A 19,716-nucleotide genomic window follows, 5' to 3' on the forward strand; every position below is an offset into this window, starting at 1 on the left:
GGGGTGGATATTGTGCGGGAGAGGTGGTTAGTGCATATAGAAATGTCTTGTAATTAAGCAGCTGCTAGATCAGACTAAACAGTGGAATGGATGTGTGTTTTTTACAGAGCAACGCAGCAGATACCGATAAACGTGAGCAGCTGGGGTCTGTTGGTGGGCTGCCTGGGCAGACTGGGGTCAGCCAGCTGCACTGCTTTTTCCAGGGCTGCAAAATGCGTGTGTGTCCTGACCTCCCTTCAGTGGCGCAACAGCAAGGGTTTGTGACTGTTTTGCTTAAGACTACAGTCAGAATATACTTTATCAGAAAGTTGTCCATTAGCTTGAGAAAACAGCTTTAGGAGAAAAGTAGACAGGGAAAAAAAAACATGTTCAAGTTGAAACTTTGTGGATTTTATGATAATTCAGCTTTTTAATAAATATGCCTTTCTATCAGCTGTGTAGTCACTTCAGAGATTTTTTTTCCCCTAATTGTCCCTTTGTGACTTGCATTAAGGTTCAGTCTTTATTATCTGAATCATTACAAACAGTATCCTTATTTACCCAGAAGAGCTTTTCTATTCGTCTTTGCATTGGAGTCTTAGCAAGGTTACGTTTTATTTATTTCCAGTGAGTTTGCTGCAGGGAGCTAGTCTGTTAAGTGCTGCAGAAGCAGAGAATCCAACATTCAAGAGCAGACAGTTACATGACACCCTGAAGGCGTAAGCACCATTTATTTGGAGAGGTAAAGGACTGGACAGTCAGCAGAATTCATGGCTTGATGTACTTATATAAGGCTAACCCTTGTGGGAGCTGCATGCCTGCAGCTTTGCTGGAACATAAATGAACCAAGAAAATTCTCTCCTCGAGTTATCTGGTGTGTGAAACTTTTCATGTCTTCCCCCTAGATGTTTATTTGGACATATTTTAGGGAGATTTCCTGATCTGCTTTTTTGACTTAATATTAAGCCAGTGATAACATTTTCCAATTGTTTTCAAGTGTGTGTGTGTGTGTGTGTGTGTGTGTGTGTGTTTGGGGTTCTGGGGGAAAGAAGGAGAGAGGAGAGATGGTGAGGGTTGTACTGAAAATGAGGCAAAGATTTGCATTCCTGAACATCTAATGGTTGTCTTAAATGTGTTTCTGAAAGGTGCTGGGTCCAGTGAAGTGTGCTTCAAATGAAACTGCACATCAGTGGTTCTGTACTTCCAGTGACCTGCTCATTTCTTTCCAAGGACATGAGATGTTTTGGAGATTTTGTTCTTTTCGTTCTCTGCAGTGGCAGTGTATTTGTGTATGGCCAGTTTATTCAAGGCTCACTGAGGTCAACAGGGCTAGTAGCACAGGAAAGGTCAGTCCACTTGTGCAGGAGAGCTTCCCTGAACATTTAGCAATTTCCCTGGCTATTAGTCCCCCCATGTCCTAGCATTGGTGCTGAAAAACTGAGGCATTCAACATTCCCTAAGAAGCTTAGATTTACTGCTGGAAGAAGCAAAAAAACTTCAACACTTTGAGTAAGGTTCCTTAATGACACTGTGATAATATCCTCCTGATAATACTGGTTGGTGTTTTGGATGCAATTTCTAATGAAGGATACTGTAGGTGAAAAACATATAAGGAAGAAAATACTGTAAGGAGGTTCCAAAAACCACATGCTAGACAACAGTCACAAATCCAGACCTCTCACTGATGGGGACAGTTCTGTCGGGGCACTATGGTCAGACAGGGCTAATCAAGTTACAGCTTCTGTCTTGAGGAAGCATGGCCCACCTGGAGCTGTGCTAGCAGCACTTATCTCCATTAAGAGGGTCTTTTAGGGACAGTGTCTGCCTGTTCTGTAGAATACCCAAACAAGTCAATTCTTTGAGGGTATAAACGTTAAAAAAAAACAAAAACAAAAAAAACCTTTCAGTTCTGTGGAATCACCAAGTATTTGTGGTACTGTACAACCTGCAGGCTCTGTGCGCTGAGTTCTCTGCATTTTTTTAGTATGTAGAAGATTTGGAGTGATATTGCACTCCCCCCAACTGGTGTTACTGCAAACAAAGTGCCCACAATATGTACATTTGATTGATCTGTAATTCTCTCCAGCATTGCTGAAATATTCCAGAGTATATTCCAAATAGATTAAAAATAACAGACACTTTTGCCACAAGGAAAGAGATGTAAAGCCTGGATTCTTCTCAGAAGCTTAAATTTGCAGTTACACATCCATAAGAGGACCTTGGAAATAGATGTTTAAGCAGAAGGGCGTTTTTTGTTTTTGTTTTTTTTTGCCAAATAACACTTGCTGTCATGACTTGATTCTGAGCATTTAATATGTTGGATAATGATGTGTACTTTGACAGAATGCTTGCCTGCAATCGTTGTTTAATTGAACCATTCATTTCATTAATCTCACAGTATTAGAAATTAGCACATTCAGATAGGTAGTGATGACATTTATATGCTATAATGAACTTTTTTTTAAATGTTTTACATGTAATAGCATAGGAAGAAAAGGCAGACTTACTACTTTGGGAGGTGGGGCATACCACAAGCTACAATTCTTGACCTGAAAACATCAGAATAATCTGATGGTAAAGATATGTTTATAAATGGTGCAGTTGGGCCAGAAGAGAACAAAGAAGTTCTGAAATTTTTTTTTCTGTGTTCTTGGCTTCTTCTTTCCATTTGTTCTGTTAAAGTAGTGTTTTCAGGCTTCAAATAAGAAGCAAAGTAGTTTTGGGCCTCAAAGCAGGCTTAAATAGATTGTAAAGAATGTGTCTGTCTCCCTCATCTAAATTAGGAGAGAGGAGTGCAGAGACTGTGAAGAGCTGGGAAGCAATTGAATGGATGAATGGATCTGAATCAAAATCATTTTGAAAAAAATGGTGAAGAAATTCCCTTATGTAAAGCTGTGTGTCTGCTGAAGGCCCTATTCCCCTAGTTTGTATTTGGATGTGGGTAGAGGTGTCTGTAATGCTAGTGAGGATTGTGCCCTTGTGGGGATATGCGCTGCTCAGAAATAAGTCTGGGAATATGGATATGTTAACAGTCAAGGCTGATGTGATTGACAATTTCTTTACCAGTCAGAAGTGATATTTTAGACTTGATTTACACAAGGAAATGAAGACTGTATGGAGATCTTGTTGTAGGAAATAAGTTGGGATTGAGTGACCTTGACTTGATTTTGGTTTATCCTTTCATCAATTTTAAAATATATCAATTTGTCACTCAAATCTTTATTGCAAAATGGGAAAATTTTGACAAACTAGAGGAAGCTTATTGAGGCTGAGGGATATGAAAGCGAAGGAGCTTGAGGTTTTCCCTGAATGAAAGATGTGAATGCTTTCTGAACCTCATAAAGGGACTAATTGGAGAATCTTCAGAGGATGGAGAAGAGCCAGCTGACCCTGCTGACTTGGAAAGATTTTTATCACACTTGTCTTGGCTACCTTCTTGTCCTTCCATTTGAACTTAATCCTGCTGGTGTTCATCCTGGGAACTCAATAACATTTGTATTATCCTAAGGCCTGCAAATGATCAGATTTTTGTGTTGATGGACATGGATCTTACTTTTTCTTGACATCTCAATTCATCCCTCCTCAGTTTGAAACAAACAACACATCTCTTTCCAAGTTTTTCAGGAAGATCATGCTTGCCCTGAAAGTAGACTTTGCAGGTAGGCTTGAGTTGGCATGATGTGAACCTGCCATGGAAATGCTGGCTGCTTTATCAATAATTAGAATTTTTTCTTTCCTCCTTTTATTTTCATCCACTGTGCCTGATCTCTTTACTGATGAATTTAAACAGTGTTTCCTACCTGATATTGAAAGCTGGCCTTATTTTGCTTTAGAATTACAACTGTTTGCATCTCTGGCCAGCACTTGAGACCCAAACTGCATCCAGACTAAATCGGAGAAGTGCAACCACAACCTACTATCCACCAAGGGTGTGTTCCCTGAAGTGTGATGCTTAGCTAGTCAGTGGATAGCGTAGCAGTTTCTCCCATATGATTTAGTGTCATAGAGAGGGGATGTGTGCAGGGACTTAAACCTATGTAACTTATAGGGTGGAAGATGTAGAGGCAAGACCTTGGGGAAGGTCAGGTGGAAGATGTGCTGGTTTTGTGGTGGCTCTGAGACAATTGGCAGAGCAGGTACTGAATGGTTGGAAGCGGGACTCAAGCAGCGGATGGAGAAGCAATGGAAATGCTGCTCTAGGAAAAGCGTTTTGCATTTTCAGTGCATGTGAGATGTGATCAGTTCTAGGCAGGGAGGGCACAGGTCTGAAGGCTGTAAAGAGCTATGGGTCAAAACCTCCGTTGGGAAACCTTACGGCATCCTGCCCCTCTCGAAGCTGGGGAGAAGAGGAACTGACGCTCCCCTTCTTCCTCCCCACTTGCAGAGGTCCACTTCTGTGGCAGTTAGCTTTTCATCAGGTGTGCTTGGGAGAGGAAGGTTTTCTTGCAGACCTCGGTTTAAATTCTGTTGTGGATTCTCTCCTTGCAGTGGAAAATATGAGGGGGAAACCAGAAATAGAAAATTAGATTGGCAGAAAATGAAAAATGTCTTGTGAACTATAAGATATTGGGCCTCTCACTTTTCCACTGAAACAGCTAACAGCTAGGAACAGATTTAATGTGCTGCTCTTGGTGAGGTTGTACTGGTTTGCTGCTAAAGTGTTGCATTAAACTGCGCTTAGTCTTGTGCAAGGCCAAGGAATGTGACTAGGTTAGCAAGTTGCTTCCTTATCAATCATGAGTCAAATGATCCAGAAGAGGAACACAGAGTTCCTAGTGAAGGATCATTGGAAGCAAGACAGCTTTGCTAATTAGATTCCTTCTTACTTTATTTTATTTTTTTTCCACTTCAGTAGAATTCTGCATACAAATGTAGCTGGGCAGTGTGTGTCAAGCAGGACAAATCATTGTTACAATACATTCATCAAGGGCATGAAGGAACAGCACGGGGAGAGAAAGATGCCAGTGTATTACGTAAGCTTTGATCTGCCGCCTCTCAGTCACCTCATCTCCTTCCCTTATGACTTCCGATCCCAGAAGCATTTGCCTGCTTCTAGCCTTAACAGTTTTCTGTGGAATTTATCAAAAGGCATGGAATGCTGTGGCCAAAGGCAAGTATAAAATCCTGGATAAAAGGACTTATGTGCACACCCTTTTAATGTTGTTCTTCTCTTGCGCCCCTCCTACCCCAAAGAGCTATGCTTTTATGCAGTTAAAAGCTAGAAATGGTAGAATGGTAGAAATTCACTAGAAAGTGAACGCAGCTCCTTAAACATCATGTCTTCATTCAGCCTTAGAAACCTTTCTCGTACGTCATTCTCTCCTCTCTGAGGAGGAGTGATGGAAGCCTCCATATCCCTGAATATTTCAGAGAAATAATTGAACTGTAGGGAATAAACCTGCAGTGGCAGAGTAGTGAACCAAAAACAGATGATGTGGATTTCCTGTTGTACTTGTAGGTAAGTACCATGATGTTTAGATGCTTGTGAATTTTCATTCTGCCGCCCCCCTTGTGAGGTCCAACTCCTTCTCCTTCTTGCTTGCAACCCACTATAGCGTTCCTTTGCCTTTTCTGCAGCCCTAGCCTGGCTTGGCCTGCAGTTCTGACTCCTTCCTGATGGGTCGCACAGCACATCCTCAGGCTGATCCCTGGGAGTACAGAAAGAAAAAGAATAGCCCTATGGTCAAGGTACTAGCCTGAAACTTGCAGTTTAACACCCTTCTCCAGACTTGTTTTACAGTGCTCAGAAGTCCCTTAGGGACAGGTTGGCAAAAGGTATTTTGACTGTTAATTACCTGTTGAGATCAATGGGAGATTGTATGTCTAAACATCCACATAAATTTTATCCCTTAAATGTTTCAATTTCCTGTCTATGCAGAGACAGGAACAATTCCTGCTTACCTCATAGGGCTGTTGTGAAGAGAAATGCATTTACAGACTGTGGGGTCCTCTGATTCTGGGGTGACTGGGGGAGCAAAAGGAGGGCCATATTTTTAAGAGATCTCTCTATCCCAGATGTAAGAAGAAAGAACTCTATATTTACCCTAACTTTGCCCTGAACCTTCTTCCCTGATACCATCTCCTTGAATTGATAGCCCTCTCTTCCTAATAAACATACATATTTTTATATATGCATATGTCATCATATACATGTGTGTGTCTCTGTATAAAGAAAATGCATAAGATGCATATATATTTATATTTACAAACATATTCTAGTCTTAAAAATGAAATACCTACTCTATATTTTGTATTACCCACTGCTTTTACATTCCATCATTTAATTTTGGTTAGGGGTAGGTCACAGGTATATCTACATGCTGCAGAAAGTGATGTTGGTATTTTGCCCAGCATTGGTTTTCACTGTATTAAGGTCTCTCCTTGCCAGCCATGTAACTTGTGCTCTGACTATTTATGATCAATAAAATGTCAGGTGTTTGGTTGGCTCTCAAAGCATTTGTTAATCTGGATGGATAGATCTGAACTGCAACCACTGCTACGTAGAAAACAGCTTGCTAACACTCCATTTAAGGCAAGAACCAAACAGTTTGTTTATGGTTGAGAGGGCATGGATAATGAGGTAAGCTGTGAGTCAAAGGGTCCCTAAGCTTGCTTCTCCTGGCATTTGTATGCAGGCATTTGAGAAGTGCTTTGAGATCTTTGATTTGGACAGCACAATATCCTCACGCAACTTTTTTCTTAAATAGCCCTCTAAACAGAGGAGAAATGTTAGTATAAATTGTGTGTGTAGGGGGTTGTGTTACTTAGCCTTGTGGAATGCTTCACTCACTAGTAGTGATTCTGATTTGTCGTAAGATTAGTGATTTTTTTCAATTAAAATAGAATGTAAAAATATTGCCCAATTAGAAAGCATTATTGTGTATTTGTAACTGTAAGTATCCTTGAATGTTTTTATCTCCCCACTAGGAGCATGCAGATGTCTGCTGGAATTTAATTTCTCTGCAGCGCAGTGGGGGTGGGGACAGAAGCAAAGTAGCCAGAAAATTATGGTTGCTGCAGTAAATACCAGGCTTCTGTTAGTGACCTGTAGTGACTGCAGAGCTTATTACATCTAATATAAGCATAAAACATCTGTTCAGCAATGCCTTCCTCTGACTGCGCCTATTTGTACTGACAAACTATGCATTTTTGGGTGATTGTTTCCTGTTGCAGGTGGTCATAAAACATTTTAAAGGAGGAAAAGAAAAAAAGAAAAAAAAAAAAAAAGAGGGAGAATGGACTGCACTCTTTAAACAGCAGCAACCTTGACCAAACTGTGTTGTGGTATCTTCTGAGCTCTGCAGAAAGCCTGGAGGTGGACAGCAGGGGGGTTGGACTAGATGATCTCCAGAGGTCCCTTCCAACCTTAACCATTCTGTGATTCTGTGACAGATAGCCTGCAGTGAGGGACATCGATGGAGACTAAGACCAATGTTTTGAAAGCTAACCTCAGAGTCCTTTAGGGCTTTTTGGGGGGGGAAGTGGGGCGATGTTCCTGTGAAGTCCAGTCTGTGTTGTCAGGAGGGAACATCCTCTGATAAGGCAGAAGCTGTGAACACCATTTTCTCTCCACGCGAATCCTGGCAAAGTCCTCTTTGGAACACGGCACTGCCCCTGGTGTGTGGCTTGCACTGTCCCTGCACTGTGCTGTTAAAGGTGAATCCAGGGCGCTGCCTTCAGCTGCTTGAGATTTAGCCTGATTTCAGTCACTGCTGCCTAAGCTGACATTTCTGCTGAGGTGGCTTTTGCCAGCTGAAAGGGATGCAAGTAGCACTCTCATAATTTACGGTTGGCTGTGGGTTACCCCGTCAGGCTACGGAGCTGCAGCCAGCGCATCTGCCCGACGTGTTGGCCATGAGAGGCTGTCCGGGTGTGAGTCCCTAGAGCCAGTGAGTATGTATAATGCAGCCGACTGGGGTCTGCCTGTGCCCGGTGCTCTTCGGGGCAGACTCGCTGCCAGCCTGGAAAGCCGGCTCGTGGGAGACTGGGCATGGTGAGCAGGAGCAACTGTAGGAGCTGGATACAAAGCCCTTAGTGGTCACCAGCTCTTTATCTGGTTTGCAGGCTACGTAGCTGCTGCTGTTAGGTATAGGAAGAAAATGGTTCTTTGTCAAGAAGTTTTTTGCATTCTGAACAGCGCTTCTTTTTAAAAGCAGTGTTTCTGAAGGGGATCCTGGCTGTATGAGCTGGCTTGAGCAGTTCTTTTGTACTGATGCTTTTGAAGCTGTGCCCGTGTTCAGCATGTTTCCTAGGGGAGTAGCTGAGATAGGATTATTCACACCTCAGATAAAATTTATTATTTATTTTATTAGCAGCAACTTCCATATCACCAATTTTCAGCACACGGTGAAGACGCAGAATTTGCTTTTTGCTGAAAGACCCTCCTTCACGTGTGTTTCCATGTGTGGATCTCGTTTCCATGGCATCAATCTTTAAGCTCGAGAAGCATTGGTGGGGAGCATTAGCCAGTGAAAAGGCACTGGGAGGCAGCCCTGCTCCCACGTAGGGCTCTGACGTGCGATGAGGATAATGATATGGGATATGGTGATGACTTATGCATTTTATCAGTCAGGACTTAAAGCTTTGCCTGGCTGCAGTACTGCAGAGCAGATGACTTGCTGCTGCCCCGCTAGTGCTCTTGCAAAGGCATTGCTTTCTCTGCTGCTTCGTCTTGATTTCTCTGAGGATGAGACCACTCCAGAACGTGCTGTGGCTTGAATTGTTGTTCTTGCCCCATTTTCCCAAATGCTTTAATTTCTTGCCTGAGTACCCCCACCCCCCACTGTTTCATCGTCCTTGTCATTGTATTAGGATGGCATTCACCAAATGTTTTCATGTCACAGTAGTGGTGCAGTTACACAGTGAGTAGTGTTGATTGTAGCATTTATTCATAACTAAATGCTAGTCTGCATTTCAGTCTTGGGTATCTTTCTCCAGTAGATGCTCCAGCACAATGAGCTGAGTGCAAGGACTGATTTTCTAACTTCTGGGTTATCCAGACACTGAGGTGATCATAATAGCATTTCTGGCCTTAAAAGGTATGAAGTTATGCACACACAAAAGTATATATAATTTTGAAGGTATAATCTTCTGTTTTATATCTTATCACTGAACATATACTTCTAAGAAGTTACTAATGAGGCTGGAGGAAAATATTCACTTTCTTTTTTCTTTCCAGCTTTTATAAACTGAAACAACCTGCTGCTAGTAAGAGAGTTCTGGTCTGTGGTTTTCTTCCTTCCTTCTAGACAAGTAGCCTAAATAGGGGTGGTATCACTTTACGTTTATCACACTATAGAGCCTATATACATCAGTGCAGCTCTAGAAGGATGACCTGGAAGAACAGGATAGACGAAAGAAATGGAGATCTTTACAGCCCATTTGGCTCCCAGTTGTCTCTGTATGGCCCTGATCTGGTAAAGGCTTAACCTGGGTTTACTCTCTGCACATGGACGGTCTTGCTGATTCCAGTGGATGTTGCCAAGGGTGTGAAATTTTTGTGGAGTTGTTGCCTGCTTTGCTACTAAGGATTGAAATGTCAGTGGTGACTGGATTTTGAAAATAAAATGCCTGTTTATTGATAAAATAAACAATTATTCTCCCCTTCCCTCCTCTGCCCAAGCTCCTAAGCGAGACTACTAATAAAACTTCCTTTAAAAGTGAGAGGACTTCAAGCTTGATTTTTTATATCCTACAAACTGTAGTTGTTTGTTTCAGGTTAAATTTTTAATTTCCTGTCGTAACTGTGGTTATCTTCCCACTGGCAAGCAGATTCTCTTTTATTCATTCATATTTCTTTTTCAGATTGCATGTGGCTCAGAGCATAATCTGGCAGTAGTTGGTAAGTGGCTTAATTTTTGTATCAAAACCTGTCATGACTTTATTTGTAAGTAGCTCAAGATGAAAGGGAAACGTGCACCATAAACATACCAAGTGATTAAGGGTGTTGTGAAGAGCAGCTGCAAGGAAGAATATAATATATAGGTGTTCAGGAAAGAACCACCAAAATCTGTGATATAAGTGATAATGATGAAAACAAATGCCCTTGCTGACCAGCACCTGCAGAGGTAGAGGAGTTGATGGATGTGAGAGCAGAACTCGTTTAGGAAGTGCTACAGCATGTTTTACAGCGGAGCCATCGCAACAATTCAGGCTGCAGATTCAGAGTAATGTCTAAGTCTGAAGCTGGTCAAAAGTGTCTTTGTTTTACATGGAAACATTCAATGAAAAAGTCCTGGGTTGCTTAGTTGAAGTTTGGAAAAAATCTTCCAAATGTCCATCAATGCTAGTTAGGTTCTTTAGTGTAATGCAGCTGCTGCAGTAATGGCAGAAGTGGTGGGAAGCTAATGCCCATGCACTGAAGTTGGTGTGCCTGCTCCAGGAGCAGTCGGAGGCTTGCTTTCCATTAGCTTTGTGTGACACATGCTGGTAGCTAAAGTTGCTGATATGTGATTGCTATTGCTTATAATTACATGTTTAAGAATATTTTTAACTGTAGATTTTCAGGTGCTTTATAAAGGAGGCCAGCATAATTATCCCCATTAACAGATAGGGTAAGAGACAGAGAAAGGATCTGTCTGTTAGAAGTTAATTGATGAGTTGGTAGCAGAGCTGGAAATGAAACCAAGCTGTTGTACGTTCAGTCCAGCACTCTGTCCACATTGGCCTTGTTGATTTGCCTTGACTGATGCTTTGAAATGTTAAGTGGTTTCCTTCATTTTTCTTGAGTGCAGTATGACAGGTCTGGGGAAACCAGCTATTTGGTATGCAACCTGCATTTCATGTCCTAACTTTTGAAGACATATTTATTTTACCTTAGTGTCTAATTAGTTTCATTACCTGTCCACGGAGGTGCTTTTCGTATATATTGTGTATGATTTTCTAATTATCCTTGTAGAATTAAACCTTGTAGTGTACTCGTCAAACTTCAGCTTAATTTATATGACTGGCTCTAAGAAGAGTTTTTTCCTTTCTCTCCCGGCTTGTTCAGTGTCACATGCCTGTATTACTGGCAGGCTGGTGCTTCTGAATGTCGACTGAAGAGCAATTTGGAGAATTACATTGCATTTCTTGCTGAATTGATAAAGTAAAAGTGTACTGCTAGCAGATTCCTCCAGTGTGATGGAAGCAAAGCACTGAGTTTAAGCCTTCTCTCTCTCTTTCTCCTTGTGTCCTTCTAAGGCTTCTGCCTTCTAGACTGAAATCTCAGGGAAAAATAGGAGAGAGAAATTCTGTAAGTTGCAGTAAACTGAGAACCTGGAATATGTAAAGAATTGTATATGCCTGTCTAAGCCTTGTGCTACTCTCATTGAGTTCAATGGGAAAATTATCAGTGCTGAAAGCTACTTGTTTTTATTTTGAAGTACAAGAGAGATGAGATGTTACTGTTTTGTTTGGTTTTTTTGACCCTAAGGACCTGTGATATGTTTTATTGCTGAACTGAATTTTTACCTGTGCTTTTTACAAGGTTGCCTTCTTAGAACATTTTCTGGAAAGACTTTTCTGATTACTTGTCATTCTTAGTTCAAGGCTGCCAACTGTTATATTCATTAAAGATATCACACTGCTTTCAGTAAATATGTCGACTTGATTGTACAATTTTCTAATAACTTATCATTCAAGCAGTGTTTATTTAAGGCAACTATGTAGTCTGTTTCTTATTTAATTGGTAAATGTTTGAGTGGTTGATTTTTAGATTGAAATAACTGAAGTTCGATGAGAAAGGTAAACTGAAAAGCAAGCCTTTGACACTAGAATATTCAAGTAATTCTTTCTGGTTGCATATAGAGATGTGTGTTTTTTTGCGTTGTCTTTTAAATAGAAGCTATATTTATGATACATTTCACAAATGAAGACGTTTGTTCCAGTCATCTTGCTGATGATGTGAAGTGTCCAATTTATAGGACTTGCTAGCAGCTAATTTTTTTCATGGTATACTTTATATAGTCTGCATCCATTTGTATAGTTCAGTTTTCTAATGTTTTATGCTTTATTCTGATGTTTTCTCCCTCCCTGCATGTATAAGGTGTTTTCTAGGTTGTCATCCTATAGTGGTCCATATGCATGTAGACTATGCTTTCAGTCGAAAATTTTGCTGGATTAGTCTGTTTCTACTGAAGTCAGTGCAAAATTTTGTTGTCTTCAGTGTGGATAAACTGGAAGAAATTCAGTTTTCATTTGATCACAAGGTTACTGTTATAAAGGAAAAAGGTGTGGGGTGTGGGATGTCTCCAAATATACACACATTTCTAAACTTAATGAGTTAAAAGAAATAGTATATGAAAAACTGTAAGTATCTTCAATTCTAACTTTTAGTAAAAACACACTTTTGGGGGTTGTCTTGTGACACTAACTTTAAAATTTACAAGTATTTCAGTTTTTTCATGTTCATCTGACCTTCTACTTGAAAAGCAAAACCCCTACTTATTATAGCAAAATCTTGCACTTTTCACCCCAATCAAGGATTAGTCATCATGAAGGTCAACCTTGTTTTGATTGCAAACCAATGGATAGTTTTTTAACAAATGTTGGATAATATCTCACATCTGCGAAACATTCTCTTTTAGCACTGAGACCAGTATACGGATTTATTTAACACAACAAAAAGTTGGCTTTTCAACCTCGGTATGATAGCTGCTTTCTGTAGCACTGAACTTTATAATCATGGTATTAAGAGAGAATCTTTGAATGATCCAAACACGTAATGAGACCGAATCATAAATTTTTTTTAGAAAGTAATTATCCTTTAAGAGAATACTTCGTATTCCACATGTCGCTTGTACAATGCTGCAACTCAGTCAAGTAATGTTAGCCATACAAATCATCTGCTGTAAAATATATATCATATATAAAATATATGGCTGTCTTCACTGCCCTGTAACCACAGGGCAGAGGACAGAAGAATGCCTCCAAGAGTCCCAAATGCAGATATCTTACTAAGAGGTGCTGACATTCTTCGGAAATTTTATTCTATCCTCCTTGAAGTAGTAACCAATGAAGTCGTCATAAGGATGGCGCTTCTATATTCTGGCTCCCCCAAATCTGTTAAAACCTAATGCCCTTTTCTGTCTTCCCTTTGATATTTTCTCACCTGTATAACCTAATAAAAATCTTTTAAAAGAAGGGAAGATATTTGAGGATTTGTAGGGAAAAGTGCTTGTTTTAAAAATACAGCTTTATTAGCTTCAATTTCCTGACATGCTGCTTAAACATAGGTGCAAAAGTTCTTGTTCAGCCTGTGTTGTTAGGCCCTAAATCCAGGTATTGCGATGGCTGAGCAGCAGGGTGCCGACCACAGCGGTGTGCTTCAGCGTGACTGCAGCAGCGGCGCAGGCTCCTTGTGGAGCCCGTGGAGGTGCTGAGGCCTCTCTGAAGGTCTCTCAGGCCTCCTTGGAGGCTGAAGGTGACTCTGTTGACCACCTTGTGGAGGCACTGTGCAAGACCCCTGCGTGCTCCTGCCTGGTATTCTGTGCGAGTGCCATCGTGATCGGAGGATTCACTATTGCATGTGCGCTAGTGAAGCGATTGCAGAATCCCGTCTCTGGCTGCGGATGCAAAAGGCCATCGCTCTTCCGGTGATTCCTGAGTCGCCAGTCAAACCCTACGGGGCTGAATTGGTGAGTGCGAGGAAAAGATGTCACCTGTACTAAGACAAAAAGGCTTTGCGATTATTTATTGATTTATTTGTTATCCATCTTTAAGCAGTCTTCAAAGGGGAGTTTGGGTCCCCTTGACTGTATGTTTGTTTGTAAACAGTTATTTCTTACCTGTAGTGTGTGTATTTGCTGTATTGTAATGCCTGATACCAAGTGTAACCAGTGATTTTCTGCTAACGTGGTAGTAGAGAGGGCACCATGTAATAAATGTTAATTTAAAAAAAAAGGAAGCCCCAAACCTGGCCACCTAACCAGAAGCACTTTTTGCACGCAGAAGTGGCGCATGCAGAATTAATTCCCTGTCTGATCACATTCAGCCCCATTTCAGTGTGTTCAATGCAACTGCGTTTTCATACAACACTTTTAAAATTGGTTTCTGACTTTCCAATAAATAATAGGGCCCTTTGGAGAAGGATTGGATTTGTCTCCCCGAGCCTTTTGGTTTGCTGTATTTTAGGAGGAGCGTGTGATTTGTTTCAAGATTGTGTACTTATCTGTGAGTGAGATTCAAACGCTGCTGTAAATATCATGACACAGGCATTCCTGTCCCTCTGACGCTGCAAATCATCCAGCTGCAGAGGAAACAGTAATAGCAAATTTAATGCAAGAATAGTCTTTCAAGGAAACTAGGAAAAGCATCTCTCCACGCAAAAGGCAAGTGGTGCTTCAAATTCTCTGGAGTTACCTGTGCAATAACTTCAGAGGGATAATACAGAAGTAATTAAGGCATGATCCGGTAAGACTTGCTCATTAGGTTTTTACGCTAGAAGAACCTGGCAATTACGTGCGGGAACATAAAGGTGATCAAAATGGCCAGTGCAGACGTAAGCAGCTGGTGATAGACATCCTGAAGTGGTGGTGGTGGTAGCTGCGTGCAGAGCACTGTGGCTCCCCGCTGTCTAAGGAGGAAGCCGAGGGGCTCCTGCCCCTGATGAAGGAGGTCGGGGTTGCTGAGTGAGGTTCCATGGTTCTGGCTAAATCGCTCCAAAAAGCATCGGTTGAGGGGGTGCTGTAACAGATTCGGAAAGGCACATTTCTGTGGCAGGGTGAGCACCGATCGGGGAAGAGACGGTGCCGCTGACGGGCAGATCTCTGCGTCGTGCTGACAGTGGTGTTGAGGCACTCGCGGCCGCCCTGCGAAGCGGCAGATGTAGTCATGTGTCTGACATTCAGTCCTGGGGGACTCGGCAGTCTGTCGACAAGAGAAAATCAGAAATTCTCTCCCACTTTTCGTACTGCGGGAGCGCTGGGAGGACTCTCCCGCGCGCGCGGTGGGGGGCACTGGTGTTCAGCACAGAGCCCCAGCCTGCTAGCCCATTACTTTATTTATTATGCATGAAAAATCCCAGTGCATCCAGGGTCGCTATTGTAAAGGCTTCCTGGCAGAGCAGCACGGAGTCATGTTACAGCACGCTGTCTCTTTGCATTGTGGTGCTAATCACATTCGCTGCTTATTAAAGGGCACCTGGCAGGACTTCGAGTAACCATTGCTGTTGTCGTTTCCACGGGGGTTATATGTCGGCCTTCTAAATTTGCTCCCTGGCAAAGCCATTTATATGGTACTTGGCTCTTAATGTGGCTTTGACTGTTAAAATAGCTCTTCAAAATATATAAACTGCTTTGGTTATATTCATTGTAAAAAGCAACCTTTCTCATATCATTAACTGAGCACCTGCCTGTGTCCTTATGAACACTTTCTGCGTATCTAGATGCAAATCTGACGTCACAGTTTTGCTGCCATGTTTAGATTCAATGAGCCTTAACAGTACAGTTCAAATGGCTTTTACCTCGTGTTACTTTTCCATCGAATATTTCAGTGCTGCAGGCAAACTAATTGTTTCCCTGGTAGAATAAAAGCTCAAAATGAATTTGAAATGTTCAATTTCTGTTTTCAGCAAGTTACACTCACAAAACCTGATCCTCTGATCTCTTTGAGCCTCTTTTCCAAGGGTTTATGGAAAACTGAGCTGCCAACTATTTTATCAGTTTGTGGGTGTATGGAGATGAGAGAAATGCGGAAATCCTGACCTGCGCGTTGGAAAAGGCCTCTGGGGCCAAAAAATTTCTGTATCAACTAAATTGTCTAAAGTCAGTAGATACAGCCACTGCATATAGGGAAGGGAGGATATTTCACTGTGAAAAGCTAAATAGACCTTCAAGATAAGAATGGGATCATACTGATCACACTAGAAAGAAACTCCCAGAGTTGAGGGTAAGATCTGGCTGTGCTGCATTGTTCTGTTGACTGAAATGAAGCCTGGATTTTACAGCCCACTTCTATTCCAGGCTTCATTACAGTATTGCTGTGTGATCCTGGACAAGTTGATTCTGCAGGATGCTTTGTTCATCTCCCTCTTTTCTAAGTATGGCTTGTCAATTGAGATTGTGAAATCTTTGGAATAAAAGCTGCCTCTTACTGTGTTTTAGCATTGCCTGGCATAATGAGACCTGTGTGTGTGTTTTTTTGTTTTTTTTTTTAATACTGCAATATAACTGATAATAGTTGCAATCATTTTCCTTCCCCTCATAGAAGCAATTTTAAAATATAATTAAACTTGGTGCGTGTGTGTCTGTCTTAATTTATATAATTTAGCATATAAACAGGTAATGTTTGTAATGAGATGTGGTGCTCATCATACTGTTTGCAGTGTGGCATCCGGTAGTAACCAGATATAGAACTGCTTGGGCGCTGAAACCATTGTATTTTTCTGTATAAAAATTTTGTTTGTACTTTATGTATCACTGTGTTGCCAACCTCATAGTTTGTCTTGAGTTGAGCTCTTGTGCTCTAACTGTCATTACAATTCCTGCGAGACACCACATCACATCCCCAGGGATAACTCTGCGGTGCCACGAACCCTGCAAAGGATTGGTAAGAGGCAAGCATACAATATTAACCTCTGGTGGCAGTTAAAACCATCAACTATGAATAGCAGTTAGAGGAGCTAATTATCATGGGAGGCTAGGAAACAACTGGGAAATGCTACCAGGCAAGAGCTTCATTGAGGCAGAGCGAGTAGGGAGCTCTTTCTTGCAGGTATCAGTGAATAGGAGGAGATGTTCCACCGGGTTTTAAAAAAAATTATGGAGGCTCTAAAGACTCTTGAGAGTAGGAGCTGCAGTACAGATGCATGCAATGCGGTGTCCGTCAGCGGGATCAGAGGATGGATACTGAGTATTTAGAAAGCAATTTAGATTTTATGTTTGTTTACACATAGGCTTAAGTGGAACAATTACTTTAAAGTAGAAGAAAAATGCATCCAATATATCTAAGGTATGTTTGTCTTAATTTTCAAGAAAGCAAACAAGAGTAACAAAAATACCCTTCCTCACCAAAGAAAGATTAAAAGTTTTTTTTTAGCTCTAAAATGGAATAAAGGAAGGAAAAACAACTAACTTCAGGGCATTACCTGGAGCATGTGGGAGAGAGACTCAGTGAAGTAAAAGGACAGGGACAGCTGAAAGCACTTGAAAGTGCCACAAATTAAGGCTTCAGTACTGTACTGCTGGGCAACACATCAGTAAGCTCAACTGGTAATTCTGGTTTCTGTACCTGTGACAACATCAACGCTTCAACTTGGAAGTGTATTCTTAAGTAGCAATGTCATACCTTAAGTCATGGGTTGACAGGAGGCGGGGAGTATATTCAGAAAGCTAGAGTGAGGAGGGTCCTTACTGTGCTGTGGGATTTGTGACCCCTCAGGAATGAAGATATTGCTGGCAGCCTTGGGTGGTGTATACCCGCTGCACAGCTCCTGTACAGAGCAGTAAGAATTTTATCCTCAGTGCACAAATGAACATACCTGCCCTGACTCAGTTAGTTTTCTGCTACAAGTGAATAATATCTGAAACTTTTTTCCTTCAAAATTTTTTTTGTGGCTTGTTAACCACACTCATCTCAAATACTTTAGATAGACTTAAGTTTATTGAATAAAAACAGCAGAAATAGAGATTTTTATTTTATTATTTTACTTTTTAGATTGGCTCAACTGTGACTTGAGGTTTTCCACAAATGCATGTTTTGCCTTGATATTTGTTTCCCAATTTTAGGATTTTACAGTGTTCTTTGGTCATGTTCTCAACCTGTTCTCTTTCATCATTAAGGTCAGAAAGATCTTTTAAAAACTAAAACTGAAGGCTGAGATGCTAGCAGTGACATAGGTCTGAGAAATGATGCTGTAAGGATACATATGAAATAATGTGAAGCTGGTGGTGAAACAGGGAACGATGATGGTACTACTGGGGCAATACACATATCCCTTGCATGGCTTACCAAGGAGGCTGTAATTGCACAGGACCCAAAAGCATATGTTGGAGCAGACTTTTTGAAGCTTTTATAAGCTGAGGTGGATGGGGAATTGTTCCTCTGACCTTCCAAGGCAAGGACAAATTCTTCTTTTTTCCATACTTTAGGAGTCAGGACTTTGAACTTGAAGGTACTGGAAATTACAGTAGAGAAAATCCAGCAGAATTAGCTGGCAAGCAAGATTGTTTTACATAAAGCAGCTATTCAAGCTTGCCAGCCTAGAGCAAGCTTTCAGGGAAAAACAAAGCATTTTTATTAAAACCCATTGGCTTTAGAGATGCAAGTATCTCAAAAATGATTAAGATGGAAAGGTCAAACCACAGATGAGAAGTTGGCCTATTTGTAAAAAATAACCCTTTACATGGCTTTGTTTTTTGAGCTTGTTTCACTGAAACACTTCTTTACTTCATTGCCTCCCTTCCATAATTAAAACTAAAAATGCTTTTGAGACTGGTTTCACTATTCTGCTCTTTCCTATGCTTTTTGCAGAGTCTCTGAGGAGCAACCAGGCTGAAGAGGGACTTTTATTATTTCTGAGAAGTGTTTGCCTTGTTTTATTTATAGGTTGTTGGACTATATAAGCAGTGAGAAAGTCAGAAGGATTGAAAGCTATGCTGAACGGGGCTTTCAGGGACATTTAACACAACACGTTTAACATTTCTGTGGAGCAATGAGAAGGGTTGATATATTCATGCTAATCAAGTAAATCAAACAGGAATCAGGTCAAGCGTGTTAGAGTTGTTTATAGCACTGCTTCAAACATAACTGCAGTTAACAGAAAGCTGAATGAAGTGAGAGACTACTGCTACATGTAAAGTTCTTGGTGCCCATCACTCTGAGGAGCAAAATGCATGTATTGCATATGGATTTGATTGTGATGGATCCAAACTTGTTAAAGATGGTAGCAGACGATCTAAAACCTGTTGGTGTTCTTATTGGGGGGGGGGGGAGTAATGACTTAAAAGATAGTGTGTTGAGTCCTTTTTGACAGATTTCCAGAAGAGAGTGACTTTTTCCCTAGCTTAGTGAGTGTTCTGGCCTAGATGCTCCTTCCCTCTACAAATCTAATGGAACAATTAGATTGAGAAGATAATCTATAAGGTATTGATTCTGGCTTAAATATTGCTTGTATATGTTATAGCACTGTTTTGCTAAATTAAATGTTTTCTAGGAAGTCCTTCATACGATGCCAGGAGTTCATGTGAAACTTCGTTTGCTTCTCTTTCCCCTTAGCACGGATTTAACATTTTACTTATCTCTGCTCTGTAGCCCTGTATTGGAACAAATTGCTGGATTACTATAACGTGATTATGATGGGAAAGGCTAGCCCAAGGCAATAGGTGGAAGAGGTAAAACTGCGAAATCAGCTGATAAAGATGAGACAAAAGCAAGCATTATATTCTGCTGTTATACATAGGTAATACATGCTGTTTGGTTTTTACTTATGCTGCTCCTTGAGTGTGAGGTTGCGCCCGGGGAGCCTGGGAATTATATTTGCTTCTTTGTGCACTGTTGTTGTTGTTGTTTTTTGAAATACCTTCAGTTGACTCACGTGATGCTGTTCCACAGTGCAATTTCCAGTGCTTGCATCAGCTGAGGGTGGCCTCCGATGAGCTCTGTGGCCCTCCCTTTGGGCCTTCCAGACTGGGTTCCTCTGGGGAACTTTGCAAAATATAGCAGATTCTCAAGGTTTTGATGTTATGTGACCTGCAGTGCTAGTGACTTAAAAATCTATGAGCTGTCCTCAAATCTTCCTTTACTCACCTTGTAAAAGAG

The 19,716-nt window shown here is 41.1% G+C and overlaps 1 protein-coding gene across 1 annotated transcript in view; it reads left to right on the top strand.

Annotated features, from left to right (window-relative positions):
• The window catches only part of SERGEF (secretion regulating guanine nucleotide exchange factor), a 159,862-nt gene that overhangs the window by 84,783 nt on the left and 55,363 nt on the right, over positions 1-19,716 (top strand). Inside the window, 1 exon segment of the mRNA XM_067296053.1 lies at positions 9,784-9,820. Coding sequence (XP_067152154.1) covers positions 9,784-9,820 — 37 coding nt within the window.

The sequence above is a fragment of the Apteryx mantelli genome, chromosome 4 (assembly GCF_036417845.1).
Source record: "Apteryx mantelli isolate bAptMan1 chromosome 4, bAptMan1.hap1, whole genome shotgun sequence".
In the NCBI taxonomy this organism is placed as follows: Eukaryota; Metazoa; Chordata; class Aves; order Apterygiformes; family Apterygidae; genus Apteryx; species Apteryx mantelli.